Consider the following 20172-nt stretch of genomic DNA (forward strand, 5'->3'; position numbering starts at 1 on the left):
GCAAACTTTTAGTCAGTGTGATCAACAAAAATAACTGCAATGAAATTAAATCAAAACTGCAAATTTTATGTATACTTTAGATAAAAATAACCATTTCAGTTTCAACAATTAATTCATATTCAACGAAATTCAGAGTAAATTCAAGGAAGGTGAAAAAATCATGCTCATGGTAATTTGCACATTAAACAAATTTATGATAAAACATGATTAGTTTTGGTTTTGTGTAACGAATCACCAAAGCGTTTTAATTGTCAAAATGAAATTTGAAGGGGATATGGGTCGGTGATATTCTGTAAAGTTTGTCTACCTCGTTTTGTATATAGCTGGCCTATTTAAAGTGTGAAATGAGTTATCATTAAATTAGTACCCAATAGATGCTAAGATGTCTATAAATAAGTGATCGATAACATCGGAAAGAGCCTGTTTTAAACCACGTGATGTAACTGGGTATCATGCTAATACTCCATGCATGCTATGACTCTTAAAAGTTTGTTGCTGGATCCTGAATTTTGACTTTTGACCCGCCCAGGCATAGTTCATGTCCCCACAATTGACAAAGTGCGATGAACTTTGAAATGTCATAAATGACTTACCTTTCACATACTATCATACAGAAAAGTCATCCGCATGTCCATACGAAAAGACTCAGGGACCCTACCCTACCCTACCCTAACCCCCCCCCCCATCCCCCATCCCCAAGCCCATTCTGCTCCCATATACTGCGCTGTATGGAACTTTTCACTAAAGACTATTTTTCGCTTATTTCGCTGGACAGTAAAAAAAAATAAATAAATAAATAGTGAGTAAAATGCATATTAACACAATACCAGTCTAGTGTAATAAGTAAAAATTATCCCTTTAGAGTTAGCTGAAGACTGTAAAATCGCAAAATTTTCTAGTAGCGAAAATATCTAGGCTTACATGTCCCACTAACACAGACAAACGGCATTTCTCAATGAATGGAACTAACATCGGCTGAATGAAACAAAGGTGAAAATCTGGTACAGTGTAATTTCAGGTGCAGATAGCGTTACGGTATGTGTTCTTGTAAGAAGTTGTTTATATGCGGTATTTTAGTGCACACTAAGTGGGCGGGCATTTTTTCAGGTCTACGGGTTGCGAGCACAATTAGCGAAGTGGAACGAGTTTTTCAACCTAATGTTGAGGATATACGCTAGACATAGGTCAGCGGGTAAGGGGGGGGGGGGGTATTTAACGAGAACAGCACTGTCTCTGAAGTTTATACTGTATTATAATAGTATTTTGTTCATATATTTAGTTCAATTCGGGATTTCTTTCCCTGCCGTGTTGTTTTTTCTCAACTCTTCAATTTTATTTTTCCTCCAAAACATGCAATAAACTGCGCGAATTCACAAGGTATCCATCACAACGCGTATTCCATCTATGCATGGCAAAAGGTATGTAGCTGCAAAAGCAGAGAATTACAATGTTTACCTATGTGTGAAATGGTCACTATTGTTGCATAGAAACATTGATATTGATATGTTCATCTACACACCCAAAATGCATCCTCATCAGCTAAATCTGCCCATTAGATTACTTAATTTGACAGAATCACCATGTCTAACCATTGCAGAACACCCAAACCAAATTTCAGGCCAATCTGGCCCGTAATTTTGGAGTTCAAAGATTTTACCGAAAATCACGGTTGTTGAACCAAAACACAGCTCTGATGTGATCATATTCATTTGAAAATTTTCCATCTCCACACACTAAGTAATGTTCATGAAGGCAATCGGTCTGGCGATTTTTAACTTTAAGCCACATACATACATACATACATACACACACACACACACACACACACACACACACACACACACACATTTCACCATGCCTATAGCACTACTGATCATCAGTAAGGTTGTGCTAAAAACAAGACGCATCAGAACTTCATACTCCATCAATAAATTTCAAAAATGTATTTTTAATATTTTTATGGTCTCAAAACATGATTACCTTCCACAAAGAATAATATAATTACATTACAAAATGTGATGATGACAGCAAAATACAGCTATTATACAATGCCTAATCATTGTTCCTAAGTGACAAAGAGTGCACGCATCAAAGTTGTGTAATGATAAAACTGGAACAGACAGCACAAAATTAAGGCTACTAATGGAAACAACGCATACTCTGCTAAAATTAATGCTCAATAACTTAAACCCACACAGACCCAAGTTCTTTAACTCCTATAGGTCCTTGGTTTTCATAAAGCTGTTACATTTATATCTTTAAAATAGTTCACTGGCCTGTATGAGTTAACTATTTTTAAGACTTCGTGTCATTTTCGATGAGTTATACTATTTTATCTGGACAACAATCAGTAGTTGCCACTTCCCTAGACCAGCTCTCATCCGTGTATTCCCCGTCATGATAACTGTTACAATGCTTGTGGCATGCATGTGACATTGTGATACAGTAATCGTTCTACTCTCTTGTTGGCTGATTATATCATTAATTTGCCTTCAAGCAAAATGCAAGTTGTTCATTGTATAAGTTGTATCCAAGATACAACGAGTCTGACCATGTTAGAAGTAGAACTAGTCACAATGTGTAATCAAGTTGGAAGTAGAATATATCACCATGCTTTTCATCTTTTGGTGTTCTTGTGCTGATACTAAGTAGCGTCACAGATTTGACACTTTTTTCGTATGACATTCACATGCCACCATATACATTAACGAGAATGGTAAACTGGTAACACAGCAAGGATCATACGTGGCACCATGGATGTATTAGTGAGACTATTACATCCATGGTGGCACACATGTCTAAGAGTTGGCATACAGGTAAACATCTCAGAAGAGAGGGCTTTGCGTGTTGTCTTACACTAACATATGATATTGTGGAAGAAAACTGGTCTTAATTAATTTTGTTCATTCGCCTGTTTTCTTCCTTTATATCACATCAATACTGATGTTAATGTAAGTCAAAATTCCCAACACAAGATCGACTTCTACAACATCAGCTGGACCAGCTCACCTTTCCCTGTTATCCCATTCCTGCTGTTTGAACGATGCCAAGGTCAATGGTGGGATTACATGTACGAAAAGTAAAACAGGGACTAATAACGCAGCAGCAGATGTACTCAATATTGTACATTCTCATTGGCTTTAATATTTATGGTTTAATATTTACTACATACAGTCCATATCCTAGGCAAGTGGCTACTGATAAATGTGATATAATCATTGATGTTTTCGAGTTGACTTCTGATACTAGGGACTTTTTAAATGCCATCAAACATCTCCTTAGAGAAATCGTGAATGGAATTCAACGAAGCCATCAAAGCTTCACTCTGCACATGCTGTTGACTGGTTACCAAGAATGAATAATGTTTCCAAACTTATTATGACTTCAAATCATTCTCAGTGCAATGAATACACAGTATTTTGAGATGTTTTAATGCAAGTACACTTAGTAAGATACCAGTTATTGCCATCTATGGTAAGGCAATGATTTGATTGTCAATGGTATCACATATGTAGAAGCACAAAACAGAAGGGTCATGACACTGCCTAAGGAGAAGACAAGATTGGTTTTGATCCAAAGAGATTCATCAGTGGATTGAATGTCTTCGTCAGGTGTTATGGCATCATGTGGTTATTGAAATAGCATTTTACCCATTGTTGACGAGTCCTTGTCAACAATGGGTAAAATGCTATTTCTTGCTCCCCATTCATTTATCTCTGTTTTTTGTTACCAAGGTTTCATAATAATTTATATATCTGGGTAAATAAACCATTTATTATTGACCAACGGTTTTGCCATACATGGATTAATTTGTCTCCAAATAAAGGAAGATTTGGCTTGCAAAAAAGCCACAATCGGTGCCTTTTCTATGATAATAAATAGGGCAAAGAAATTGTTCATCTACATGTAGCAGGTGAAATGTATTTCCCTCTAGCAGTACTGCCTAACATATTTCTATCCGTGCATTTAAGTTGGGGTTTGTAAATGATGATTTACCATTCTTGTGTTAGTTTCCTTAAATAAAACTAAGCTAACAACTGAAGTAAAAATGGTTTGGGCGTATGGTACATTTTGATAATTTCCTAAATATGTATTGTCACATTTCATAAAGATTTATGAAAAGCAAATATATGAGAATGGCGTAAACGTTCCATTTTTCTCCTTGTAAATTGTCTTGCAAAAAACAAAGGTTTCCTGAATAATACGAAGAGTAAACCAATGGTTGAGCATGAATGTATGTTCCTTCTTCATGTACTGACAATTACTATTACTCATTTATACAATTACATACATACTCCCTGAATAGTGTTCCTTTTTTAAGTTTTAAAAAATGAACACATTGCAGTGCTTTTTAGATTTAAAAAAAAAACAAAAAAAAAAACAAGAAATCTCTTAGTTTTTGTTAGATACATGTTTCTCATATTCATTAAGGTCAAAATAATGATACCATGGGCAAACCGAAATACTACACATCAAAAGAAAATATTCAAATATGATTTCATCTTGTGATTTAGGTAGTTTATAGAGTTCGACAGAAGTGAAGCATTGCAAAAAGTTACTCGTGCAGTTACTTTGTGTTGTTCTTTTACAAATGAATTTCCTCAAGTTGATTTGAAACTAGAGTTGCCTTAGTAACCCTTCTTCATGTTCCATTTACTTAAAATACAGTCTTGAAGGCAAAATTAAATAGTCAAATGACAGAAGTTTGAAAAGACATTGCATTTCTGACAGATAAGGCAGTTGTCAGCCAAACCTGTTACAGATATCTTTAAGTCATTTTCTTCCATAATTCTCTAGAAATGTCATTAGAAAATTGCACAACTACATTACATCAGAGAACTGACAGGTCTTTTCATTCAAATGAAAGAATATTATATGCATATAAATAATGCAGAACTCTTTGGCCACCAAATACATTTTCAGTTCAATGTGACTGAATTGGCTACCATGTCAAACAGTAAATAATGTCATTTCCTTTACGCAAATAGTTGATATGGCATTGCTAATCACTGTTATGTAAACATCATAAATTAGCTTCCCAAGTATGATGGAGATAGATGGACACCTGCCCCTTCTACTGTCACATGGTAGTTGTTTTTCTAAGGGTTGGCTTGAGCCTCCTGTTCCTCAACCTGGTCTGTTTCTTCAGTTGGTTCTTGTGCTCTGATAAACTGTGCTGGTTTGTTGCCACGTACTGTCTCCCCATCTATGTGAACACCAATAACATCAGATCCAGGCACTTCAAACATTGGGTCCAAAAGTACAGTTTCCTGTAGTGAGAGGTATAAAGAAGAGTTCCTTATTCACAACCATTCTATGGAATTTTGACAATCAAAATTTTCTCATAGGATCTTATATTCACATGTTGTTTACTGGAAATCAAAGTACAAAACTGACGGCCATTATTTCTTGGAGAACATTTTGTATTTTACCACTAAGAAGAAAGGTAAACCACTCTAAAATAAGTTGCTCTGTGGAAATTTAGGTATTATACCTAAACCTTTATTTCTTACTTACCACAATGGCTCTGAGTCCTCTAGCACCAGTCTTCCTTTCTAATGCCATTTGAGCAATAGCAATCATTGCATCGGCTGAAAATGTCAACTCAGCCTGTATGGATGATAATAAAAATACATATTATTCACAGCTTGAAATGTTCAACACCTATCATTTCAGTGTGATTCTGAACTGTTAACAATGACTTTGATAGATTGTTTGGAACAGACATGTGTACAAGTAGTTTAGAGTTGGTAGCCCAATAAATCACTATACTTTCTACAATTTTCAACAATTTACTTGTTGTAGTATTCTCCATTGACTTGCACAGGTATGGAATTCCACTTTCATTTTGAGACTATCTATATGCTCTAGCCAGATGTAGACAGAAAGCCTCCTGCACTGTTATTGTAAATTGTGTTGTCAATGTTGCTGTTAAAGATGTTGTTGTTGTTGTTGTTGTTGTTGATGTTGTTGTTTGCATACTGGTACATCTTCAGAGTTTTTTTATTTACAGAAAGAGGCCTGACAAAAACTTGCCATATATGTACCTTATCTAAACTTAGCAGAGCTTGAAATTGGGGAATGAGAGCATTTCTTGGTTCTGTTAATATCCGTATCAACATCTCTTCATCCAATGATGTCAGTGCTACCACTACTGGAAATCTGCCCACAAACTCTGGGATCATACCAAATTCTATAAGATCACGTGCTTCAACTTGAAGTAGTAAATTATCTCTCTCTTCATTGTCTGCCTTAGTATCATGTCCTTCAGTAAGACTCAATACATCACCAGCGGTAGCAGCTCTCCTGCCAGGACTAACATTGGATGGAGCACCAAATCCTAAATACTGTATATGAATCGAAACATTATTTATTAGTAAGCAGATTACAGTTAGGGGCGAGATCAATACTTCAATGTCAGATAAAAAACTAAATTCTTTAAGTTTGAGGGTGGTTTTTTTTTACCCATTTTAGTTCTCATCCGACAAAATCAATTTTACTTTTAATTGAATCTGTTTTGTACCCCAAAATAGAAATATTTCGGAAAAATGTCCAATCGTGAAATGTAAGAATTTTCTCTTGTAGTAAATGCATGACAGTGAAGACATGATGGAAACATGGTCAAAATCCATGACGTTCGCTGTGTGTGCAAAAAGAACCTCTACAATAGTTGTTTCCATATCTATGGCTTGATTAATGAAGATGGAAACTATGTAACTTCCAAAAATTAAATATGTTCACACCTTTTGTTGTTTTCTTCTGCTGATAATCCTATCTAAGCCATTATATGCCCCTGATGCAACAAACAGAATATTCGTCGTGTCAACTTGGACAGTTTCTCCTCTGAGTTTACGTGAACTTCTCTCTGGTACGTTGACTACAGTGCCTTCCAATAGTTTCAACAATCCTTGTTGCACTCCTTCACCTCCAACATCTCTAAGTTGATGTATGCCAGGTACACTACCTATCTTGTCTACTTCATCAAGAAATATGATACCTAAAGAAACAAATGAATTAACACTAGTGATAAATCACACACGACGAGGCTTTCACAAGTTAGGACTACATTTAGGGCTGTTACATCCTCAGTGATTTAATTTTATCTGTTAATGATTTGACAGGGTCAACCTGAGTGAACACTACATTTGCTTTACACCCACTAATGATAAGGAATTGTGGTGAGTGGGTCTCAACCATTTCAACTATCTCCCTATCATATCTCTTTCTTGTTTTACTGTAAAATACCATCAATCCTATTCAAAGTGCAATTCATTGTGCTGATAGACGGAAGCCCAACACAAAAGCTGAACGTATAGTCAAAACATACAAGCTGAAAGCACATGTAAACATGTATGCAGGGTTTCCAATTCTTCACAATGCCTTGTTAAGAGTATCCATATACTTGGCTTCAGATATTTAATGTGAAAGGTGATTACTTTACACACTGGATAATTAGGTACAGATATGAACTCTTACCTTGTTGAGCCTTTTCAACATTAGAATTAGCATCCATTAATAGTTTAGCAACTACAGATTCTATGTCTTCACCAACATAACCTGCCTGAGTTAGGGTAGTACAGTCACAAATAGCAAAAGGTACATCTAGACACCTTGCCAAAGTTTGTGCCAATAGTGTTTTACCTGTACAGATTATTGGAAAAGAATGAAAAAAAATTAATATATAGGGATGTAAAACTGCTTCTATTAAATTAATAATGAAAAATATATTGGATGTAAAACTGCTATTGCTAAGTAAACACTGAAAAATGACATGTTTACAAATGTAATATTGGCCATATATCACAGTAAAGCATAACAATTTTGCTTCTTTGCTCCGGTGGAGAATCACATATCATTTTTCAAATATTTCCAAAGTTTAGAGGCTGAGAGACGTAAGGACAAAGTGATAAAGTAGAGGAACTATATATCATAACAACAATAAATGACATATATGCCTGCAGTACATATAATTAGTTCAACTCAAGAAACCAAGCACATCTAGCAATATGAATCAGTCAGTACTGTACAAGTTTGCTTCTTGATATTCAGTGTATCATTTTCGCAAACCACAGCTGTTATTTCTTCTGCGACATTGCGAAAAAAATGCCAAGGCATTGTATATCACATGGTATACATGAGGCAATCTGATTGGTTACAGTATTGATGTACAAAATGATGAAATTAGCCATGCAGGAATAACCAATTTGTATGTGAATGGAACCACGGCCTTTAGGCAGTATGTCTTGGATGGTGTCATAAAAGAGGCTGTGGTTTACAATGATGCAGTGTATGTGAGTTAGTAACAGCTAGCTCAGTAGCTGCCATGTTTATGATACTTCCAATGTGCTACTAGGAAATATAGAATTTGACAGTACATGTACACTGATACATGTATTCCTGTATTGGATGGAAACTGTGCACAAATACACACCATACTGCAGAATCCGGCTATTATTTTCCTTCAATAAGCCATCCTATATAAACTCTTCTAGCAGAATTGGAATCACAACAACTCATTGTAGTCATGTGATGGAATTCATCCATTGTTATCGTTGAATACAACATAATAGATAAAGATTCTTGGCCTCTTGTAATACTACATTTGTGTAGTACTATCAAATCAGAGAACAGTTTCATGGAACTTCTTTATTTCTAATAAGAGGAAAAAGACGGTTTCCTTGTATTTCAACTGTTTTGCTAGACTCACCTGACCCAGTAGGCCCCAGTAGTAGAATATTACTCTTCTCAACACGTAGATCATGTGTAGTACTTTCCAGTATATCACTACCGGTACCTCTCCTCTCATTCTCATTACCCTGGTTACCAGATTGTTGTTGTTGTTGTTGTTGTTGCTGCTGCTGCACTGATGATGCACCCAAGGCATTTCCATGGCTAGTGATACCTGCGATTTGAAGAAGTTCTGTAGACCAAGACACCAATGGTTTCATTGCTAACTTACCTAGGTAGTGCAATCTCTTAAGTAACAAGTGATTTCATTGGTTAAGTACAGTGCAAAGTAACTACTGATTTCATTGGTGGATTACCTAGTTAATGTGACCTCCTAAAATGTATTCCTGAATGTGAGTGTTTGTTCAATCAATCAACCAATAAATCAGTCAAATTTATACAGCACATATCTCTCCAGGGCAATACTCTGTTCAGTAGCGGTGAATAGTTATAGAATACTGGACATGAAAAGCTTTATTGCTTTATGTAAGTCTTACATTGCCAGGTACATGTCACTGAGCTGTTGTTTTAAACCAGTTTAACAAATATCACTACATATGTCAAAAGAACAAGACCTTAACAATACAAATATTATCATTATTGGTATATGTATTATAAACATATATAAAGATACATGACTGTGTATATTATTGTTATATGTATCAATAGGTTTACTACAGGCCATTCCATTTACTGAGGAACAGAGGAAATCAATCAGCATGTCTCACAATGATCAGGGCTTACATGTAATTCTAAAACTTCGCCTATCAGTAAACAGTATATGACCTTGACACTGCAATGTATTTTATCAGTGGTGGTTCAAAGACGGACAACACAACACTCCTATTCAATTCTGGTACTCAATGCCCAACAGTAATAAAGTTGAGAAAAAAAAATCTTAACCAAACAATAAAAATGTCTCACACAGAGATTCCAGTTAACGCAATTAATTTCTGTAAACTAAAACAAAGTATTATTTGGTCTAAAATATCAGTGTTTTTCACTAGATTGTTTACATCTTTTCCACTATTAACAAACACACTAGCCCATCACTTTACAAAGGTCTTCAGATGAAAAATAAATCGATAGGGGGCACTGTAACAAGTGTTAGATCCTATAAGGTTGTACCAGTATCCCAATGACATACTACAAAACATGATTAGTTTAACTGTTGTGTCATTTGTATACAATCACTTCATATTCGAATACTTACTGTGCAATTCTCGCTATCTGCAATACAATTCTATGCATCGCAATGAGTCAAATGGAACGCAGTCTCGTGACCGCGCTTGCATTTGTCGACACCTACACTTCTGGTCGCCTATGTCAATACACGTGAATGTTTCTTCCGAACAGTTTAATTTGTAACAAATAAGATAAACGCAAGTTTTAAGCTCATATAATTATGGAGGTGGGAAATTTAAATATGTACAGTATCTTTCCAGAGCAAAATTACAAGAGATGTCTACAACTGAAAATGGGAAAGAAACATTCATGTGTATTAGCATAGGCGACCGGAAGTGTAGTTGTCGACATTAGAACGCGTTGTCGCGCGACTTTGTTCCATTTGACTCCACAGTGATGTGTAGAATTGTATTGCAGGTAGCGAGAATAGGAAGAGTAATGTAAGAATACATGTTCATGGATCGTGTATTTGTATTGACAGTAGTATTTTCCTTTCACAGAATATGCATTCTTAGCCTAATTTTTAGATAACTTATTTGGCTCATGGACATCATATTTCCTCATTATATTGACTCCCTGAGTAGAATACATCATTGCAGTCAACATCATTTCTGTGCCTACCTCTAGGTGTAAAGACACCTCCTTGCATACGACTCTCCTGAGTGTCTGTATTTGGTTTGATAGCTGCCAAAGGACTGGTGTAGATTCTCTTGTAGTGGTTGTACACAGCTACAGATAACACCTTCTTGGCCTGACTTTGTCCAATTACAAACTTATCAAGGTATTCATAGATCTGTAGACAAAATGTCACAGTTTGATATACTATCACTCTTTGACATTGTCATGCACCTAAGCTAATAAATATGTATTTGTGTAGGCTTGTCCAATACTGATATTTTTATTTTATTCATATCACCTATGGCCTTAGAACTTATCCAAAAATCGCACCAAATACATGTACGAGAAAAAGGGATAAAGATAGCAGAAATACCTTTTGACCATTAATACATATATTATCAAAATTTGAATGAACTGAGCATGATTTTTCTTGTTGAAAAAGGAGACATCAGTTGCCGATTTGATTCTTTGTCTCCAAAAATCATGAAAAATTGTTGAAACTTTACAGGAAGAAGAAAGTTGGTTGTGATCACATTATATTTTTTCTTTCTATTTTTATCAAAATGACCTCCAAACACCACACTTCTTTCATAATATTCTATGGAAATATGCAGAAGATAAATAGTGTTTCACTTCAGGAAATGACAAAACACTGTTGCTTTCAGACAGAGATGTAACCTTACTTACGTGGCGTCTGACATTTCAATTGTATGTATTGTTAATGTCACTAAATCTATGACATGCATGCAGAACAATTTGAAATTACTAAGATAGATAATCGAACTACAAAAATACCTTTTTAGGAGGTGGGGGTGGAAGTCTATCTTGTCGAGGTTGACTTTGAGTTTCTTTCAAACTCTTCTTACTGTCTGTTTCTGACAGAACTACAAAGAAATGATGACACTTCTCACACTTGACAAATCTTGTTGATGCTGAAAATGAAAGGTATTTGAAGAATAACCTCACTAGAATACATAATGTAACATAACAATGTAAGGATGATAAGGTAAGTTCAATATCACATCAAGACAAAAGTATTTCAGTGTACACAGTTGGAAAAAATACTTCAAAACATAATTTAAACATTTGTGGATTTTTTCCCAGTAATTCACTCAGCGCCAACAGTAAGCCTGTGAATAATTACATACTTTTAGTATATTCTCTGTGATTTCTACACAAAATGATATTTTAACAATAATGGATGATTGAAACATCACAATTTTATTGAACTTTTGTTTTGTACAGTGAGACGACGATCTTGTCTACTATTTGGTTTGGCGGCCTTGCATTGTAATACCATTTTGCACAAAACACAACTACATTGAAAAGAATATTACATAACAGTGTCCAGTGTTTTGGTGAAAGAACAATACATCCTGACAAAGGAGGATTGTAAACATGGAACATTGTGCATTATAATCAGCTGTTCATTGTCCTATTTCTACTTCATTGTTCTTTTATCGGTGTTGTGTCCTGATTTCGTTCTAAACCCATCTGATATTTAATATTAAACAACAGGCATGATGAATAATAAATTTGATGTAGCTGTCATCTACGACATGATTAACATTCAATCCAACAACATATATGTAAATGCAGGCTTCACAAGAAGGCTTAGAGCTGTTACATCTTCTATAGTTGTCACTTGGTTATGTACGTAGAGAGGAGTGTTTTCGGTCTGGTGATTATTTTGACACAATTTTACAGAAAATGAACAACTTTTGAAGTCAGAGTGTACCGGTACTTTTCATCTCATCAAGGCAGCAGCACTTGATCAGAATTACCACATGCTTTGGAATCATTGTGTGTTTGTTCACAGAGAAATATGACATATAATATAAAAGGAGGAGTTATTTCTTATTATACAATGCACCAGCCAAGTTGAACAAAAAATATGGAATATATACTCTGGTCGTTCTATGTCAAGCTAACACACATCTATATCATGACAATGCGTGTCTACATCACTGGTTCTGCTGTGTTCGAAATATGAGTCAAAACATTCAAAACTTCCATTACTTTCCTGATATTTCTTTGATATTACTGGCGCTTGTACAATTATGTTATTTTCCAATATTTTTCTTTATTCAGCTGGAAAATACTTGTGACCTAAGGGTTGTCACTACAAGTCGCTAAAGACCCCTTTGGTCACGAATATTTTCCTTGGCTGAATGAAGAAAAATATTGGGAAATAACATCTAATTGTCATTTCATTATGCTACTAGATTATTGCTAGTTGAGATACTTGGAATAAAATTCAAATTCTATTGTTTGTACACTAAATATACAACTTTTTCTCTCCAAGACTAAAAATTTATAAAAGACTCTAGTTTCTCTTCAAAACACTTATTAGAATAGTACATACACCAATGTAGATAGTTTCTTAAAATAGGGGATTTCTTTTCAGGTATGACAGCTTATACTATAATACTCACAAACAAAAGTCTCAACATGTGTGCATGGATCACCACATTTGGGACATCTAAGCTGTCCGGATTTTCCATTTCCTCCCTTTCCAGATCCAGCAGCTTTTTTACCAGAATCCCCTTTTGATGGTCCATTAGTTGAATTATTTGATAGTACTACACTACTAGAACTGAAGAGGCGCAAATGTATTTGAGACTTTGTGGCTACAGCAGAACATCTAGAATGGAGAAGTCTGACTCTTGTTCGTGACCCTGCAAAGGTACAAGTATAGATATCACAAAGTCAACAGAGTCCAGTTGATGCTAAAAAAACATGAACTCTTTGAGGTCAACTGATACACTGCATATAGTATGCTATCAAAATACAGATTAATACGTCCCCTGTATATTCATAAAGCCTTTCTAAACCACATACAGAATACATTTTACATGGATATTTCATTTTGAGTGTATGGACAATGGATTACATATTATCATAACTGATTTTCTAATGTAACAGACGTGTTCACTGATGTACAGTAACTTTGAATGACTAAGCACAATAGAGTAGAATTAGTCTCATCACAGCTGTACTGTTTAATAAAAAAAAAGATTGTGTTCAGAATTCTTCTGTAGTAATTTCTGTTGTTTAAAAAAAAAAAAAAAAAAAAAAAACATATTGAAAAGATCCATGACCTTATTGATGGGTGGGGTGGGGTGGGGGTGGGGGGTAAATACTTTAAACTTAGATATTTCTACCATTAGAAAATTGCCTGTTTTTGCAGTTTTCAGCTACTTTTCAAAGATTAATTTTCACTAATTATGAAACTGGTACATTGTGTTTACATACAAGGAGGTATATTTCCTCTAGTGTTGTTGTGTAAAGGATCTTACCAAACTGTGCTTCCCAGCATTCATTGGTCTTTTATTTTTGTCTATTCTGAATACATCAACAATGTCCTGTGATTTCATTGTTATCACTTATACCTTATTGACTGCTTTAACCACCCTTCATCATCACACATAGTGTTCTGTTGATTTTTAACTATATCTAGAGCTTACATGATCTGTTTCACACAATTCGATGTGTTCCTCATGGCTTCCTTTACGATCCATCCTTTTGTTATGGTCAACCAGCAAGTACATATAGGTCAGAAGCAGCTAGCAAGAACATATAGGTAAAATTTATCTAAGTTTCCTTGGTATATTGTAATTTACAGAGGTCCAAATTATGATACTCAACATGGTATGGAAATTTATGCTATTTTACCTGATTTAAACCTCTGTTACCTAGGTTCATAAACGTTAAAAAAATCACCGTTAACTTATGTAAGACTAGTATATATAAGTACATAACAATGACAACAAACCTGGTTGACTATTCTTACAAGTTACAGTGACTGCCCAGATATTATAGAACACAACATAAAGAATTGTTACATCTTCGATGAACAAAATATTTCAACACTCCATCCGTGCCAATGACAAGAATAACATCAGTTACTTGGCATTTATCAGAGGTAATCATGTAGGTCTCGTACCACTACCAGTGACTGAATATATTGTTGTATGTTGTCACATTCACATGATCATGGTCCTAACACGAATATTTTCATGAACGTTTTTCGACGCTTACCTGAGTACAAAGTAACTGTTTTCAGGTTTGAAAACAGCTGTTTTGCTGGTCGATAGCTGTACCGGACACCGCCAGGCATTTTTAACAAATTGGGTACAGATCTAAAATAAAGAAGTTGGGTATCGTCAACAATCCCGTGTCGATCCTCTTTTGTGACCCCTGAGTGTGAAAGTCTCTCACGGTCTTACGTCATCCGTGTACGACAACACAATTGCGAATCAGAATATAACTGTATATCTATACGTGTATCGATGCACAGATCTAGTTATTTTGCGAACGAATAGAACAAATTATGACAGTCTTCATCAACAGTCTTCACCGAACTATCTTCTGAAGTGAAAATTTCGCGAGCGATGACTTACACAACAACATTAGACAATCGCCATTTTGGAGTTTTTCCGATACAATCAAGGTCAAAGGGTACACCTCTGATCCGATTATAAAATATAAAAAGTAATTAACAAGACAAATATAGAAATATAGTATAATTTAAACACAGAAAATATTATTATACATTTTAAATTATACTTATTGGATGTAATATGGATTTCTCGCAATCTCTTTCTATATTTTATCATACGTATTATTATAGTATTGTACGAGGTTCAGTTAAACCATTTGTTGCTTCTGTAGTAGGGATTCTGACACCATCGTGAGGCGTGAACTGTTACAAATGTAACCTTCTCTCTGTCATATCTTCATAACAATGTCATTCAAAAGTACACATTTACAATTTTCGTTGTATTTTTTTCATATCATTGCAAAATTCTGCTTGATTTTAAGGCATGTTGTTCACATTACTGGGTGCATTTCATCCTTGCTCGTGGTGCACTCTACTAGTAATGGTTTCGTCTGTACTGCAACCTCTATTTGTCACGTCTGCGTCACATGCTAAAAGTCCTTGAATAACCCATGCGAGTGTGCACGTGTACGCACAGGTGCCCTATGTATGGGTCTCACAGCAACAACCATCATTTATAAGAGTTAAGAAGTGTGCTTCCTAGTATTTTGTTGAAACTTTTGATCAGTAACTAGTGTAGTAAATGCAAAATACAGGAAAAGGGTTTCCTGGAGATGCCATTGACATGTGTATGTAAACAAAGTCAAAAGTAACGTGGTTGCAGTATTCTGTTTGTACTCAGTAAAAATCAGTAACTCTCAAGTATGGCAGGGCGTGGTCGTGGTAGAGGACGAGGGGCTATTGCTGTGGCAGCAGAGACACTTGGTATTGGGAGGGGTGACTTGCCCCCACCAACGCTACAACCCCCTCCCCTTTTCCCAGTAAGTATCACAGGATCTTGGTGACAGACTTTATCAAGATGGCCTAATATAAGGAAGCTTCCCAAAGCCACATCAATATTATATAAAGTAGAAACTTCGAATGTAGACTAGTGAGTAGTAGTGTTTTCATTCATCTGATGGAGTGGTATGGACAGTGGGGGTCTGGGGTGCATATGATGGAAGTTTGCAGTAATTTCACAGGACACAATGAGAGTTGAGATACTTATATATGAGAAACTATATAGTCAGTAATTTGTGTAAGGAGAAGAAACATAGCATCAGTGTGCAAGTCATACTTCCATACTATACTTGATTACTTTCAATGACTTAATACCATATACGTTAGCAGTACCTGTAGACTTGAGGGACTAACACTCCTACTCTATATTTCTGCTATCCTAACTGACATTTTAAATATTTCAATTTTCACTCATCAAGATTCATGTCTACAGATGTGCTAGATATAATTATAATATCACACTTTTATTCCTAATTTATTTCTTTGTTATTCCCAACAGCCATTAGAGTTTAAACCTGTACCACTTTTGTCTGGTGAAGACTATGATTATATGTTGGCATTGAAACAAGAATACAGAGGAACTATGAGAGAGTCCCCATATTTTATCAAACCCAGTGGTAAAAGGAAAGGTAAGTTTTATCAAACACAGTTGTAAAAAGAAAGGTACGTTTTTATGAAAGCTAGTGGTAGAAGGAAAGGTAAGTTTTTTATGAAAGCTAGTGGTAAAAGAAAAGGTAAGTTGTTATGAAAGCTAGTGGTAGAAGGAAAGGAAAGTTTTTTATGAAAGCTAGTGGTAAAAGGAAAGGTAAGTTTTATGAAAGCTGGTGGTAGAAGGAAAGGTAAGTTTTATGAAAGCTGGTGGTAGAAGGAAAGGTAAGTTTTATGAAACCCAGTGGTAAAAGGAAAGGTAAGTTTAATGACAATATGATTGTATGATGATAAAAGAAGGGTAAGTTTTATTAAACCATGCAGTGGTAAAGGGAAAGGTGAACCAGTTCCCTTTCTCAAACACAGTTTTAATCTGAGAAACCTGAACTACATTGGGAAAAGGAAAGGCTCCTAGAGACTTTTTTAGGAAGCAATATTTAACTAATCCTTTTTTATTATTCTGAGAAGAGAGAAGCTTGGATGCATAATTCATGGAATATTATGACACACTACTAGTAGTACATGCATTTATTTTTGAAAGAATGATTGAGAAAAAAAAAGCATGCAATCCTCCGCTATATTCACCCATTTCACAACTTTATCCATGAAGACATTTCATGTAAAATCATGCCTTGTATGATAATATCCTTCCTGTAGTCAGTCAGATGAAAATTTAAGGACACTCTTAATATACAGGTTAAAATACTTATCAAAGCAGTACTCTGTTAACTAAAGTTCTACCATTCCCCCCCCCCCCCCCCCACTTCTGTTGATTTATTGCCCAGCATCATGAAATTACTTGACTCTTCATCACTTTGTTTTCAGATATTTATAGATATTCAGACAAATATCAAACAAATGGTAATTCTTCACATAATGATGGCTTTCAACCAGACTGGGGAAGATTACCAGCGGAATTAAAAATCAAAGTGAAAAGAGTTGCCAGATCTGGTAAGTTGTTGATGCCAATTTCTTGAAAGTGAAAGTAAATTAAGACATGGACACTTTTTTACACATTAAACAACATACTTTCTCTAGTTTGCTATTGAATTCTATGGTATTTTACTACATGATTCTTTTGGAATTAACTAAATTTTACATGTGCATCTTTGTTCTAACTTGTAGTAGCATGTGTGTACATTAGCTCTGTTTTGTTTTGTTCTGAATGACAACTGAAGATACAAAACAGCACATATTTTTTGTAAAATAAAGTAATACTTTGTGAATTTCATTAATGTTATTGTTGAAGTGGTTAGGTCTCAGTTTGTGTGAGGTTCTAATGTGTCCTGTATTGTTTGCTTTGTTGTTTTTAATCAAACTGTTGTGATTTTATCACTTAACATTTTTTTATGTATTTTTTCTCTGAATCACATTTTAAATCTTGCAATTTGTTATGTACAGACCGTTGAGACATGTGTTGTGTAATGGTCTTTAAGCAATAAATTATTATTATTATTATTATTAATTTCTCTTCTTCCGTCTTTGTAAAGGAGCAAACTTTAAACCCAATCTTACAAAGGGCAGTTTAAAAAAGTCTGTGAAGCTATCAGAGGACGAGGTAAAGAAGAAGCTGCAGGTATAAAATACACATTTCACACTTGTTTGGCCTAGATTGAAAGATTCGTTGGCATAGGTGCCCACAACAATGAATCTTTCAGTTAGTATTTTGCCATGTTTGATTTACAACTCATCATGATGGGTGAATGGTTAGCGTGACCGGATTTGAATCTACAGGTTGCAGGTTCGAGCCCTGTCGCTGCCTGCTGTTTGTTTCGAGTGGCTAAAGTCCTTGGGCAAGATTTGAACCACAACTGTGCCTCAGTCAACCCAGCTGTATAATTGGGGACCTGGTAGGATGTAGGTTGCAATGTGAAGGCTATCCTTTATATAAATCAAAAGAAAGACCAGTTTTTATCATGTGATTACACTGCCTACGATAGTTAAAACTTTGATATTTATGGTTAGGTGCTCTGTTCCTTTTTAGAATCTAGAAGAAGAGGAGACAAAAGATACAACAAAAGGAGGAGGAGAAGAAGAGAATGAAGAAGAGGAGGAAGGAGAAGAAGGTGAAGAGTATTATGAAGAAGAGGATATGGAGGAGGTAAGAGTTAATATCAACTGTCCCCACTGAAATGTAAAATCTACTCAATTATGGATTCATTGAATGGGAATTAACATATCAACTGTTGTTTTGATCATGACAGGGAACTGACTACAATATGACATACTTTGACAATGGTGAAGAGTTTGCTTTGGATGAAGATGATGCCCTTGATGATGGACCAACTTATTGAATGAACAGAGAGATCGGTATACAGCAAAAGATGGACCAACTTATCGAGCTGAATGAAGATTGGTGTTCTTTCATAGAATGTGTTCACAAGAGAACTCAGTGATCATTAACACCTTCTAAACTCACCAGTTAGAGACCAGGATGAGAGATTATTGAGTGTTCTTGTTGATATGTATGATGTCTAATTGCACAAGATAAAGTGTTTTGGAGTATGGTTTTCATTTCATAAAGATAGTTTTCAAGAGGGCTGTGTACCCTTGTACAGAGAGAATAGTGAAGATGATACACAGATTAGCCTATTAAGATGTACATCATACTTACCATCAACATTGGATAACAAAAACTTATTGTCTCAATAATGCTGAGGTGACACTTCTACCCATATTAAGGATAGTACCGTAATTCCTCGGTTTTGCGCCCTCACACGGGCAAGCCCCCAGGCCTTTCTTTTTTACAATGTCGACTTTTGGCAAAGTTACGGGAAACCGCCCCCCCCCCCCCCCTAATAAAAGAAGAACGTAAATCCTGGTATGCGACGAATGAAATTTTTGTTCTTCCCGTTTTTCTGCATTCATGTGTCTAAAAATAGTAGTTAGGGTGAACATAACTGAGACATACAGACTGACATTGTTGGTTTACATTCATGTTACACAGCCATACTGATTGTATCCTATGACTGGTTGAGAGGGTGCCATAACATATAGGTTGCCACAAGGAACTCTAGGTCACCCCACTTGTCTGTTTCCCTAGGGCAATGTAGGAAATGGATGAGACATGTTACAACTATTTGTGGTTCAAGGAATGTAAATAAAAATAGAAAACAGAAAAACAGAAACTTCAATTCAGGATGGTGTCAGTAATGCAGTTGTATTCATGGGTAATGCTTAATGTTTAGAAGTGTCTTTATACAATGGTAGATGTTAAGTAAATAAAGTTAAAAACAGTGTGATACTCATTGTTGACCAAAACTTTCCCATCATCTGAAGTCTGGAAATTATGGCCTGGAAATTCACCATTGAAATAGTATGTGCAAATGCTGGTATGCAGTTTCAAACAGTTCAAGTGAAAAATGTGCAGAAATAGAGATCAAATCCAAATACATCAACGTATGATAACTTTTTCTCCATAATATTGATTTTCAATTCTGGTGATGTTAGAACACAAAAATTGTCTAAATTGTTGTAGAGCAGACTTCCAATACAAGAGAGTCCTGATATGTGAACATGGTGAAGGTTATTGCAGAAAGATGAAAGTATGTATAAGGTCGCCATAGAGGGCAGTATATATCACCAGAACAGTTTCCGCCAGGTCGTTTTGCATCATTTGATGTAATATTTATAGTTGAAAAATATCAGTTTCA

At 35.3% G+C, this 20172-nt stretch overlaps 2 protein-coding genes across 4 annotated transcripts; one reads left to right on the forward strand and one right to left on the reverse strand.

The window, feature by feature from the left end:
• Window positions 1-1963: 1963 nt before the first annotated feature.
• LOC144443414 (ATP-dependent clpX-like chaperone, mitochondrial) lies at window positions 1964-14964 on the reverse strand. Of its 3 annotated transcripts, none has more exons than XM_078132883.1 (10): window positions 14572-14964; window positions 12966-13208; window positions 11326-11462; window positions 10534-10705; window positions 8708-8902; window positions 7477-7641; window positions 6744-6997; window positions 6048-6347; window positions 5518-5610; window positions 1964-5270 (listed from the first exon to the last, which is right to left on the reverse strand). In XM_078132883.1, exons 1-10 carry the CDS (start codon window positions 14648-14650, stop codon window positions 5100-5102), a joined length of 1809 nt encoding a protein of 602 aa, XP_077989009.1. In that variant the 5' UTR covers window positions 14651-14964; the 3' UTR covers window positions 1964-5099. The 3 variants fall into 3 exon arrangements, with proteins under 3 accessions (XP_077989009.1, XP_077989008.1, XP_077989010.1); XM_078132882.1 differs by having other exon boundaries at window positions 8708-8920; XM_078132884.1 differs by having other exon boundaries at window positions 8708-8920; window positions 12966-13174; window positions 14538-14964.
• Window positions 14965-15231: 267 nt separating this feature from the next.
• Window positions 15232-20172, forward strand: LOC144443455 (DNA-directed RNA polymerase III subunit RPC7-like). The gene is made up of 7 exons (XM_078132935.1): window positions 15232-15290; window positions 15714-15852; window positions 16371-16500; window positions 17345-17470; window positions 18010-18095; window positions 18504-18620; window positions 18724-20172. The coding sequence occupies exons 2-7, from the start codon at window positions 15736-15738 to the stop codon at window positions 18811-18813; spliced, it is 666 nt and encodes a 221-aa protein (XP_077989061.1). The 5' UTR covers window positions 15232-15290; window positions 15714-15735; the 3' UTR covers window positions 18814-20172.

This window comes from Glandiceps talaboti, chromosome 12 (genome assembly GCF_964340395.1).
Source record: "Glandiceps talaboti chromosome 12, keGlaTala1.1, whole genome shotgun sequence".
NCBI lineage: Eukaryota > Metazoa > Hemichordata > Enteropneusta > Spengelidae > Glandiceps > Glandiceps talaboti.

What these genes read in the sequence shown, in the direction of transcription:
- LOC144443414 (XM_078132882.1), bottom strand. Translation starts at nt 14,650, where the DNA reads ATGCCTGGCGGTGTCCGGTACAGCTATCGACCAGCAAAACAGCTGTTT. An exon ending in AGGTGTCTTTACACCTAGAG is followed by an intron (nt 8,921 to 10,533) that starts GTAGGCACAGAA and finishes CTTGGTCTACAG; the next exon opens with AACTTCTTCAAATCGCAGGT. An exon ending in GAGGACTCAGAGCCATTGTG is followed by an intron (nt 5,271 to 5,517) that starts GTAAGTAAGAAA and finishes CTCTCACTACAG; the next exon opens with GAAACTGTACTTTTGGACCC.
- LOC144443455 (XM_078132935.1), top strand. Translation starts at nt 15,736, where the DNA reads ATGGCAGGGCGTGGTCGTGGTAGAGGACGAGGGGCTATTGCTGTGGCA. An exon ending in ACCCAGTGGTAAAAGGAAAG is followed by an intron (nt 16,501 to 17,344) that starts GTAAGTTTTATC and finishes CTTTGTTTTCAG; the next exon opens with ATATTTATAGATATTCAGAC. An exon ending in GAAAAGAGTTGCCAGATCTG is followed by an intron (nt 17,471 to 18,009) that starts GTAAGTTGTTGA and finishes GTCTTTGTAAAG; the next exon opens with GAGCAAACTTTAAACCCAAT.